The sequence below is a fragment of the Podarcis filfolensis genome (assembly GCF_964270895.1).
Source record: "Podarcis filfolensis genome assembly, chromosome: 1".
In the NCBI taxonomy this organism is placed as follows: Eukaryota; Metazoa; Chordata; class Lepidosauria; order Squamata; family Lacertidae; genus Podarcis; species Podarcis filfolensis.
Window position 1 is genome coordinate 76,065,971 of NC_139604.1, and position 12,786 is coordinate 76,078,756.

At 41.3% G+C, this 12,786-nt stretch overlaps 1 protein-coding gene across 1 annotated transcript in view; it reads right to left on the reverse strand.

Moving 5' to 3' along the window:
• Nucleotides 1-12,786, reverse strand: part of SLC17A6 (solute carrier family 17 member 6) — a 44,956-nt gene that overhangs the window by 5,613 nt on the left and 26,557 nt on the right. The window contains exons 4-9 of the mRNA XM_083598842.1: nucleotides 10,613-10,727; nucleotides 8,319-8,406; nucleotides 7,440-7,526; nucleotides 3,527-3,669; nucleotides 2,842-2,991; nucleotides 295-427 (exon numbers count right to left, since the gene is read on the reverse strand). Coding sequence (XP_083454968.1) covers nucleotides 295-427; nucleotides 2,842-2,991; nucleotides 3,527-3,669; nucleotides 7,440-7,526; nucleotides 8,319-8,406; nucleotides 10,613-10,727 — 716 coding nt within the window. The remainder of the gene's footprint in view (nucleotides 1-294; nucleotides 428-2,841; nucleotides 2,992-3,526; nucleotides 3,670-7,439; nucleotides 7,527-8,318; nucleotides 8,407-10,612; nucleotides 10,728-12,786) is intronic.

Consider the following 12,786-nt stretch of genomic DNA (forward strand, 5'->3'; position numbering starts at 1 on the left):
GAGTTGTGCTCGGAAACATACTGGGAGCCAATGCAGGTCTTTCAGGACCGGTGTTATGTGGTCCTCTGCACTTAGGAAGTGTGAGATCTGCCTCATGTGCCTCATGAAGGGGAGTTCATGTGTCTGTTCTGTTGTATGATCATACATGAACCAGCACATTATAAACATTTTAATCATGTAGCTTTATCAAAGTAACTGTAATGAAAGCTTTAGTGTGGCTGTGAAAGTGTTGCCAACTGGGTATTTTTCACTATACTGTGCTCAAAACCTTTTTAATAAGGCGTAATGACTTACCTCCACAGTTCATTATCTTCCTGACAGTAGTGGTTGAAAGAATTTGTCTGCTTCTCAGAAAGTCTGCAATTTGTCCCCCAATAGGCACAATAATGGTCATCACTAAATGTGGCACAGCGGATAACATCCCCACCTAAGGTTAGAACAACAAGCAGAGTTCTAATCAAATGTATTGATTGGGCATTATGTGGGAGGAAAAAATCAGCAGCATTTTCTCTGTAAGCACAAGAAAACTTTTAAAGAGAATATCTCTTTGAAGAAGAATGTCACCAGCATGGGGGGTGGGGGGAGACATTTGGATTTCTGAGTCAAGGAGTTAAATCTGCAAACTTTTATCTCCTGCTATAAATATCTTAATGACAGTGAATATAGAGAATATATTAGCCTCTTTGAGCTTCCTATAGCAGCTAAAGTTGGGAACTAGAATTCACCCGTTCTGAATTTTGCTACCACCAGAACTGTATACTTAACTTAAGATCTTAGTCCTTTCATGAGCACCTGAAGATCAGTTAACATAAACATTCCAACATGTAGTGATTACAGCATAAATCTGAGTTTGTGCTGATTTCTGCAATCATGCCTAACCAAACTGCTACCGGCTGAATTCAGCCAGAGTTCAATATCTGAGATACTGCCACAAGAAAAGACGGAACACTGTGAAATGGTGGTGTTGGGTTTCCTGAAAAGGAGGCTTGGATGAAGGCAAATGGAGGGGGGAGCTCTCTGCAGCTAGTTTCACCCCTTCCCCATTTTACAATGTAAGTTTGCAAAAGAGGGAGAAGTAAAACCAGCTGCAGGAAGGCTAGAACATCAGGAATCCCAGATACAGACATTTGGATTGGGCCAAGTCTTTGTGAGTTTTCAGAGAACTCTTGGGGAAAGCCCAAGCTTTCCGAAGAATTCTCAGGAGGAGGGTAAATATTTGGGTCCATTCCAAGTTGAGATGCAGCTGGTCCATCCATCTGTACCACAGGTGTGAATGGAAAAGCAGCCCTTTCTGAGTGCTGAAACAATGTGTCTGATGTTGAGAGAATGTGGGTTCTTGGGTTTAAATTGGATTTGTCAGCATTCATGGACATTTCCTGTGTCACTAACAGGATGATATCCAGACGCTTAAAATGCTGAATTAATACAAGTACGAGACAGTCTGTTGACAGAGTTGTTGGAATGCTAGAATTCCATCTCTGGAAAGCAAAATAGATATCTCAATGCGATATTATTTTTATTGTTGATATCCACCTCTTCCATGCAGTTTTCTTTCCATCACCAGGGAAGATGTCAATGGAAGATGAGAAACAGATCACCCTTACCAGAAGGAAGATGTGATTATAGCATATAGACAGGCAGATACTGAAGGCTCTGTGCTCATATTTCTTCTAGATGTGGAATGCACTAGAACTCAAACTGTGCTATGCTACAGCAACAGCAACTATTTTTATTTATCTCCTAATTTTTGTCTATTGATGACCAAAATAAAGCAAATATAAAGAGCATAAAGAAATACTGTTGCATCAGACTGAAAGCAGCATAAGGTAGGACATGTTACTGAACTTGTGATTCTAGAACATTAGAAAAAAAATACGCCCCCCCCACTATCCCGGAAATAGCAATTGTTTTGATAAGGGCTTTCTAGAGGTCATACTTTGAGCATTTGCCTCTTTAACAGATTCTAAGCATTTAATCCTTCCTATAATGAATGTGATATGCATATTGTGCTGCTATCTTCACTTGAGTTTATTCATGGTAGGTGCATACCATATTGGCCTGAATATAAGCCACACCTGAATATAAGCTGCACCTTTAAAATTGGAGGGGGCAAAGAAAAAAAAAGGAAAAAATACCTCAATATAAGCCGCTCCATTCCTCACTGCTCCTGGCTGCATACTGGGGGTGGGGTGGGGAGAGCCATGCTGCATTGCCGATAGCCTTTTCCCGTCATCGCTCTCTCCCTTCTCAGTCTTGGGGGAGAGGACAGGGACTATGTGCAGGGCGGGCACCGCTTTGCCACGCTCCTGGCACTGTTTGCCCTGCGCTCCTGGCTGCATACCGTAAGGTCATGAATATAAGTCGCACTTTAACTTTTCACAGTTGGAATTTGCAGGAAAAGTGAGGCTTATATTCAAGCCAATACAGTATGTGAAGGTGAAATTGGAGTTATTTTCTCGTTGCTTTGAACAATTAAAGAACATGGTGTTTTGCTCAACAAATCATCTTAAGGCATTTCTAGCCATTTCTGGTCTTTGGGGCACACACATAGGCGGCACTGAGAATCCTATATTTTAGGAAAACCCATATTCAGAGTTACGAGGAGCTATCTTTGGGGATGGGGATAAGGAACATTGTTGTTCTGCAAAGCAGCATTTAGGCTCTATGATCTCCATTCATTCTGGTACCACTTTGAAAGGTGTTCCATAGACTCCACTGAAGCTGGGTAAGAAGGTGTCTCCCTGTTAATTCACAAACAACTTCCACCTTCACCAGGCAGCTGGGAGCTGGAAACACCCCTGTATGAAGTTATACAATCAATCAATAATAATAATACCATACCTTGCTTATTTCAAATCCAAACACCTCTTCAAAGTAAGCAGGCTGACTAATGAGCAGTAGGTAAAAAGTCCAGCTTCTACAGAAGTTTGCAACAATGATTGCATAGACAGGCATAGAAGTAAAAAATTTTCGCCATGGAGTCTTGAATTTCTGGGGGGAAAGCAGGGGGTATCATTGCTTTTCATGGATGTAATCTCACATTTTGAGTCTGCTAACTGGTCTGACTATGCACACATGCACATTTGTATTGCTACACAGTACTTGCTCATGTAAAAACAAGCAGGAAGTCCATACATATTTGGAAGATTAGCAGAGATTAGCAGCAGGAACACAAAGTCATGCATAAATGCTTAAAATCCATATCTCAAATGTGTTCAAAAATCCTTGTTCTTTTTTATTTCACTTGTTGTGATAATAAAATAACATTCTGGATTGCAGAGTTTTATTATTTGATATTACTGCGCTGGCATTCCTCTCTCTCACTGAGCAGTGTGGGATTCCCAAATACCATGTTTAATTTCACCCCTTTCAGCGTGAAAATGGACTAAGAAAATGGGCATCACTCCAGAGCTGCATCTGTGTGTGTTGGCTACAACATTCCTTTAAAATTCAACGCCAGCCTAAGCTAGAAGCACATTATCTCTGAATGTCAGGGCAGAAACATACATGATAGCAGAGCCCTTACTTCCATTGCTCCTAAAAGATTGGCACTCTCTCCAATACTCTCTTCTATGTATCTGCGCTCTTCATCTGTAATTGTGGGATGCTTTGCAGGGCTCTCATATGAGACCAAAAGCCAAAACATGTACCAGACCATGCCAAAACTACCTGCATAACATACAAAGGAAAAAAATGAATGTAAATAATAGCATTCTGAACAATATCACCCAAGCAGCAAAAATGTACCTGCCTGCGATTTGGCAGTCTATTTAGCTATACACCTTTATGTATATATTTATATATTTGAGTTCTGGCTCCTTAATAAGATTGACAACATAATTAGGTTCTCTTGGAAGAGTCACAAAAGATGTTTCTATAATTGTCCACAGGAGCATGCAGGGCCCAGCAGAATCACAATCCTGCTTGGATCATGTGAGAGCATCGTTGCATAAACTGGTTCGCTTCTGCCTGACTCTGATAGTCTGAAAAGGCCTGCCTAGAGGCCCTCCATCCCACCCCTACAGGCAGCTGGGCTGTGAATGGGGACATGAGAGTATCTAGGCCATGGTAGATTCTATAGAAATGGATGTTCTGAAAGACACTGGAACATTTTGCTGTCCTCGTTCTATTTGGCTATAAAAGAAGCATTCCCTTCATTGTAACCTTAAAGAGTTTTACTATACTAAAAATATTCACCCCATCTCTGTAGAGTTGTGGCACTCTGTCTGACACAATCACACAGTTTTGTGCTAATTTCTCCTCAGAGCAAGATTCAAACAGGTGCACTTGGCATCTTCTTCCAGTGACAACTCCCAGACAACATGTTGGGGGTTTATTCTGTGCCACTGAATAGGTGGTATGCAAAATGAGCAGTGTTAATTAGTGCAGTGTGAATAGCCTACATTTCCCCCCTATTATTAACTGCAGTGTACATTTAAAAAAAAAACTTTTTAATGTTTTAAAAAAGAATTAAAATAGAGCTATGAAGCATATTGACTGCTGTCTCCAAACCCATCTACAGAGCGACCATTTTCTTTGGATATTGAAGCAAGGCAACTCAGTTGTTAAGTTTGTAAACATTTTTGGAAGCCCCTCATTTTAAAGCTACTCTGCAGATTTTCACCAAACCAATAAAGCCGTCTCGTAGAATATCAGCCTGCCTCTGAATAACAACTGCTACAGCAAGAGAAGAGCTATTTCCCTCATGTCCTGCTTCTGCACCTTATTTCTAGAGGCGTCTCCCATACCTTCTCATGTGTGAAGCAGAAACCATCAGCTGCTTCAGATGTCTTGTAAAGACTTATCTTCCTGGCCAGCCTTTCCCTGATCCATAAGACTGGAGCCTGTTTATGTGTCTGAATTCTTCTTTTATTTGTTTGTATATGCTTTTATATTACCTTCTGCATTTCTGTTTAAATGACATTGTTTGTTTTCTGTATTGTACATCACTTTAATATTTTTTAAAATATTAAATAGCTTATTAAGGTAAAGGTAAAGGGCCCCTGACAGTTAAGTCCAGTCGCAGACGACTCTGAGGTTGCAGCACTCATCTCGCTTTACAGGCCGAGGGAGCCGGCGTTTGTCCGCAGACAGTTTTTCCGGGTCATGTGGCCAGCATGACTAAGCTGCTTCTGGCGCAACGGAACACGAGCAGCGCACAGAAACGCTGTTTACCTTCCTGCCTATTTATCTACTTGCACTTTTTGGCATGCTTTCGATCTACTAGGTTGGCAGGAGCTGGGACCAAGCAACAGGAGCTCACCCCATCACAGGGATTCAAACCACCGACCTTCTGATCGGCAGTCCGAAGAGGCTCAGTGGTTTAGACCACAGCGCCACCCGAGTCCCTGATAAATGGCTTATAAATGCTTTTAAATAAATAGAATGCATGTAGGCCTTGGGCCTGATCTTGCACTACGCTTCTTAGGTTCTTATGTTTTCAGCCTGGTAGGTGTGACTGTCTTGTGCAAATCTGCACAGTTTTGTGCCATTTCAAATAATTCCATGGCACAAGCCAATTTCGCACATATTTCTAAGGAGCAATTCCACACCTTCTGCCCCAGCCTCATTTCCACCCTAAGAGCTGCACAGCAGGCAAAAATTCAACTGTGGGAAATGGTGTCTAATTCATTTGTACCTGTATGCAACTGTTAAAGATATGGGGGTGGAGGAGTGAAAATGCTAGGAGAAATAATACTGAAATTGTGCAGCTAATCTGTTGAAAACCTGCTTTGCAGAGACAATAAAAAGGACATTCCAAAAAGGACCTTTTCCGTCTTCCACGCAGTCACTAACTGAGACCTTTCTACACTGCCCACTGTAATTAAATCAATTCAATATAGCTTTATTTTAGCTGACAATCTAGTTCATGGACTTTAATTCAGTTTCTCCACTTTTGCACTGAGGTAAGTGCAATATGACTGAGTCACAGCTCTCATTTAAGGCCTAATTTGGCAGTTTGAAGATTTCTGCTGCTCTGGGAATTATAAAGCATCTTCATGTGACCTATTTTTGCTCTGCTCAAAATAACATTTTGAATTCTATTCCCTTAAAATCCTCTCAGAGCATTCCCACCCCCCACTTTTTTTCAACATAGCTGCATGCAGACCAAGATTATAGATGGAGGAAGGGAGCCATATTCTGAACCAAATTCCATATTCAGTGGTCCTAAAGCTTTCTGTTCTTACATATCCACAGAAATAATGGCTTTCATTCCCCCCAAATTCAGAATGCTTTGCATGTCAAAGGATAATGGCATACTGAGATGTTTCAAAGGGCTCAAGCGTTTCACATAGACCATATCTCCACCAAAATTTGGCCAGATATATACTGTGATGGTGTTTCTACTTCATTAAGGAACTAAATCCAACGTCTGGGTATGATGTTGAATGGCTTCAGTAACTAAAGGGATATTTTACCAACTCTGTCTGATCCAATGACCATGGACCAGTATTAGCCATACTCAGAATAATTTGGCTTATTAATGTCAATGAGTCTATGTTGAGAAGAATTTAATTGGCTACCACCAACTGAAGTGATAGGATTTTACAATCTCCTTCTTGTAACTATAATGCTTGCATAGTATATACTGTAGAGCATTCCAAAGATACAGGTACTTGAGACAGTGGCTGCCCATCTTAACTTTGATGGAGAAAACTGGGAACATATAATAGCAATCCTGCATAAATGACACATCAGGAACAGTTTTAAGATGTTGATTTGAACCTTTACAGCAGGCATGTCCAAAGTCCATTTCAAGGGCCTAATCCGGCCCACTGGTCAATTTAATCCAGCCCCTGTGGCAGTATATGTCCTGGGGTAAAATCCTAACAACTGCAATCCTAAAGAAAGCTCAACAACTTTGGTCAGCCCTCATGCATGTTCACTTCATCAAATCCGACCCCCTTTGAAAAAAGTTTGGGCACCCCTGCTTTACAGCATTACATAACCAGACGACCTTAGGAAGCATCTCTCTCTTTCCCAACAATCACTGAGATCAGCAATGAAAGACCTATGGACTGTAAGGGTGAGCCCAAGGCATTTTCTATACTTGCATGGGGGTTGGTGTGTGTGCATGTGTATAACCCTCCCTTACTTAACTCTACACAACCATTAGGGCAGGGATGGAAAACCTGTGGCTCTCTAGATGTTGTTGTGCTCCAACTCCTGCCAACCCCAGCCTCTGTAGTCAACTGTTTAGTGTTGACGGGAGTTGCAGTCCAGGAAGTTCTGGAGTCACAGGTTCCCTATCTCTGCACTAGCACATTCCAGAATATCTTCCCTTTGGGTGGCAGTTTTGATATATCTGCTCTTTCAAAGTTGTTTTATTATTCTATTGAATATTAGCATCTATATCTTTTAATTATCATGTTTTGTTGGGTTTTAAGTAGCATATTGTAAAGTGGCATAGAAAGCAAGGTGAACAGAGAATATCATACCATACACATAGAACACAGAAGACCATCCAGTATATTGCACTAAAATCCCAGCCAGTGGCATTGCAATTACTGCGCCTGCATAAGAACCTGGAAAAGAAGACAGCAATTAACAAAATGGAAATGCTTACTGAGGGGACAGGTCAGAAATGAATATTCATAAGAAGCCATGTTTCTGTCTGTCAAATGTTCAGTTTCTACCAGTTCAATGTAGAAAGACATCTTTGTTTATGCAGGCTTCTGAAGAAAAGCTTCCATTGATGTTTTCTGGACAAAATGATCAAGTGAAGTAGTCCAAATGGACAACATTATCGTTTTTATTTGGCCAACATCATCACATGGCTAGTTCATCCCACAATACTAAAATAATGAAACAGTCAACTTCCACGATTATTTTTGAGTCTTATTTTTGATCCATTTGGCTTTTTTGAGGGGGGGGGTGTCATATATCAGATGTGATAAAATGGACACCTAAACACATTAGCCACGAATCAGATGCTTGATTCAATGCCAATTTAAATGCCTTAAAAATACTCCTTTCTGGTGTACCTGTCATTTGTTATGTAAATATTAAGGAATTCCAAATGATTATTTCACCATCTCAGTGTTTCATTCAGGTTGACAAAGAAATCCAATTGTACTTGTGTGAATCAGAGCTGCAACACTCGGAGTTACATTCTTAAATTCCTAATTTTTGTTCACAGACTGAGAGGTGTGAGCTTGCTATTCCAAACTCTTAGGTGGAAGAAAATCCAATGGCAGTCAATAGGCGTGAACCTTGTTGATGAATGGGGGGGGGGGAGAGAGAAATATCAGTTTATTTCAGAGAATGCTGGAGAAAGGAGAGGGGGAACACATTTGAGAAATTAAGGTGCTACTTACCACAGAAAGAAGTAGTTGCTAGTCTACTTCTCTCTAAAGGAGGTGCCCATTTGCTCCATATCCCATGGCAAGCTGGATAAGTGACGCCCTGTGGAGTAGATGACCTAGTTTATGATACCTGCTTCAGCGTAATATAATTTGAGTAGTACCAGGAGTAATCAGTTACATGGAGCAAATCTGAGTTGTGAATATTCATAGGTCACTGAGGAGCTGGCAGATTTATGACTATCTGTGACAAGTAATACTGGAAATGCAATACTCATTTTCAGTGAAACATCTACATATATTGTGCCTGATCTGATGTTTTCTAAGTTTGATTCATTCATTTATTTTAGTGGGGCAGAAATTAAACACCATAGCACCCTATGGCTGTGTATGTTTTGGTGGCATTTTTCATTTTAAGGTAAAGGGACCCCTGACCATTAGGTCCAGTCGTGGCCGACTCTGGGGTTGCGGCGCTCATCTCGCTTTATTGACCGAGGGAGCCAGCGTACAGCTTCCAGGTCATGTGGCCAGCATGACTAATGCACTTCTGGTGAACCAGAGCAGCGCACGGAAACGCCGTTTACCTTCCCACTGGAGCGGTACCTATTTATCTACTTGCACTTTGGTGTGCCTTCGAACTGCTAGGTTCGCAGGAGCAGGGACCGAGCAATGGGAGCTCACCCCGTTGTGGGGATTCGAATCGCCGACCTTCTGATCAGCAAGTCCTAGGCTCTGTGGTTTAACCCACAGCGCTACCAGTGTCCCATTTCTTTTTCTTTTTCTTTTTCATTTTACCCGCTTTTAATTAGTCATATGTCTGATCAGACTCAGGGGTGAATTGGCTGATAAGCTAATGCATTCAGATCCAACTGTTAGTCATTTAAAACACATGCTGTGGATGGTGAAGAAGGTCCACTGAAGCTAATGGGGCACTGCCCTGTCAGCTTCCGTCTGCCCCCAGGCAGTCCCACCTGCCAGCCTTCTTTCAACCATTCTAGGGGCTGGCATTGCATGCCAGCTTCCTCCTCCATAAACTCAGTGTTGCACTTGTGGAACTCAGCAAGGAGAAGGCAAGCAGCAATTTGGATGCAAAGCTGAAGGATACAGAGGTACCAGCTAAGGAGCTGTACCAGATTCAGGGCTCTGAGCCTGCTGCTGGAGTTCAAGAGACAACTGGGCCAGCAGATGACTGACAGCCCACAAAACCTGGACCTATAGAGCCACAGCCTTATTGGCACTGTCCTTTGAGCCAGAGGTTCCTAATGCTTCCCATAGTATCTCAGTGGCCCAGGGAGCACACCAGGCAGGAGGTCAAGGAACACAGGAAGATCCGTGTCTTTTAAGAATCTAAGCTTCCCACAAGGGGGTGGAGCCTGAGTGAAGTGACCTGGGGGCAGAGGCTTATAAAGGCTTAATGTACGATCAACCTCTGCTTTCTTTGGGAGCTGCCCTTCAAGAAAAAATATTGGGGGCACAGTGTTAGAGACACTGTTGAAGGGTTTTTAAAAATAAAAATCAGGGAGTAGGCAGAGATGAGGTTTTAGGAAAGATTGCAAGTGAGGTGTAATAACACAACAGTCGGTAAGTGGTGGTGATCAGGTTCTTCCTCTGGCCTTGTAACACCATTAATTTCCAAGGAGGAGGAGAATCTCCCTTGGAGGGAGTTGCTCACTTGGAGCTATCCATGGTACTTCAGCTCATGCTCTGCCTCACTGGATCCAACACCAAGGTGCTTGTGTCACCTGCCTATACAGTGGTACCTCTGGTTACGAACTTAATTCGTTCCGGAGGTCCGTTCTTAACCTGAAACCGTTCTTAACCTGAGGTACTACTTTAGCTAATGGGGCCTCCTGCTGCTGCTGCCGCCACGCCGGTGATGTGCGATTTCTGTTCTCATCCTGAAGCAAAGTTTTTAACCCGAGGTACTATTTCTGGGTTAGCGGAGTCTGTAACCTGAAGCGTCTGTAACCCGAAGTGTTTGTAACTCGAGATGTTTGTAACATCTAATCCTGTGGGCTGTTTCTTTCTCCCCACTTTCCTCATGCCTAGCTTACATTTCTTCTCTGCTCTATCCTGACATTATCTTCTCTTCTGCTCAGCTCTTTCATAGCTTCAGAATGAATTTCCTTCAAAGCATTCACATGCAGCCATTGTGCCTACTCCTCCAGGAGCCCCTGCAGGTCATTCATGTTGGAGCAAAGAAATATGTCATGTCAGGGTTACATCATGAGGATCAATCTTTCTCCTATTCAAGTTGGCCATGGTGATAGAGAAGCACACGTTAAAGAGTTTGTATTTCTTATCCATACCTCTACAAGACCTTGCAAGATTCTGACAAAGATAACACATCCATAGTGCACTCGAGCTGCGGACGGTATTAGCATATTGAGAGTGGACGTCAATAGGATAGCTGCACCAAAAACCCTGTAAGAGAAGAGGAAGGCAATGGAATGGTGCTGTTTAAACCTATGCCAAGAATTCAAGCACACTGATCTATCTTTTTATATTTAAGCTTTCTGTGAAACATATGTGCTGACTTAGATATCTGTGTTATTCATTCCATGCATGCCAAAATATCTATTTTAGTAGAGGAATATTGTGATTTCATAAAGGGTTATTTTAAATGCACTCCACATGCAGGATCCATCTCTTTGGGGAAATATTTCCCCAGTACTTTTTCACAATCAATCCACATTTCCCAGAGTGGGAAGAAGTTTCGGGTTCAGTGTTACAAGGTGTAGTGTCCTTTGCATGAGAGTGCACTGGTGTTGTATGGTGCTTTGCAACACCTTTTAAACAAAATATACAAGCGCAGGCTAATCAAAGCAAGCAGGCTCCTAAAAACAGGGATGCAGATTCTCCGAGAGAGATTCTCTGCAACCAACTGCCTTCAGCCAGTTCACATCTCTCTCCAATTTCAAAGAGCAAAACTTTATTCTTTTCTGAAACACACTGCAGAACACTCGTTTGACTTCAACCTTGGCAGGTAGATTGCCTATTCAGGAAAATGTCTCCTGACTATTCGCTCCCATTAATGGAATGTCAACCAACCATTATGGCATTACAAAGCCATCAACTAAACAAAAGATGGTCACTTTCAATCACAATGCTAGTACTGGACTTTGCATAAAATCATTCAAAATACACCATCAATGACTTATCACTTGAGGAAGGTCAGTAGGTGAATATGAAAACTGTCCCAACTAAAATGTATTGTGTTTAATTTATGTTAAGCACTATAAAAGTGCTGCTTGTTCTTTGATGTTGGATATGAATGCAAGTAATCACTTGATGTTGCATTCACTGAGTAGTAAAGAATGCATGTGTGAACGCACACTTAAAGGAATGGGTAGAGAAAACTAATGTCAACACTGACCATACAGGGAGCTCCATGAACAGTGTTGATTTTGAACTACAATGACGTATGTCCAAAACCAATTTCCTACTAAGAACCAAGAACTTACTGCATTACCTTGAACAGGTCATCTACTTCTCCTAGCTGCTGTTAAGGATAAATGAAATAAGGAAAGTGTGTTGCCTTGAACAGGAAATGGGAGTTGCATGGTGATCATCAACAAAACAGTCAGGAAAATGTGGGTTGTCTTTAATTCATTACAAACAAAGCAGGAAATAGGGCCATATTGCAAAGCATAGAGCACACTTCCAGTACATGCTTTCTATGCATCTGTTTATAAAAAGAGAGAGAAATTCTGGAACTGGAAACAGGATTGATTTTGTTTGAAAAGACAGAAAAATGACTTAAGGCAGCTGTGCAGGAAAAGGTCACTTGGTCCACAGAGGATGTTCCACTGAGATAGGTCTCCACTTCACTCTCTTATTATTAATACATCCCACCAAACCTCTTTCTGTATAAACAATCTCTCTCTCTCTTGAGAAAGAAAAAGCCTGAGTGTGTGACCGAGTACATATACCTATGTTTGACAGCTTTTCTTCACCAGTTTCCTGTATTTCCTCCCTCCCTAGATTAACTATACTGGTTTGAATTCAGTGTTTACTTTAACATACAGTTTGTATTTCCTAGATGATGAACTCTATTAAACGTATGAATGGCTCATTTCCTAGTATTTTATTTTAATCCATTCACTCCAGTGCATTTAACTTACATGAAAAGCTGCCCTTTCATATGAAAGTACCAAGATCCCAATGAAGCCAAGTAGTTAAATATATACAATAAGGGTATATTTCCTAGTTTGGTTTAAAAAAAAAACATTTTAAGAAACTGTCATCTATATGCCATGTTTCTTTTTTGTGGTCACTTTTGTATCGTACTTCATTGTCTTTTCTATTGTACTTCTGTAGTCTCCCTTTTGATTATTTTACCATAGGTTTCAAATATTCTTTCATTGCTAGAGTTGTTATATTTTATATGAATAAATGTATCTTGCTCTATATCTGGTGAGGACCAAATTACACAGTGAATTGGAATGATTCGGGGCCTTTCCACCCCTCACATGTGATGTCA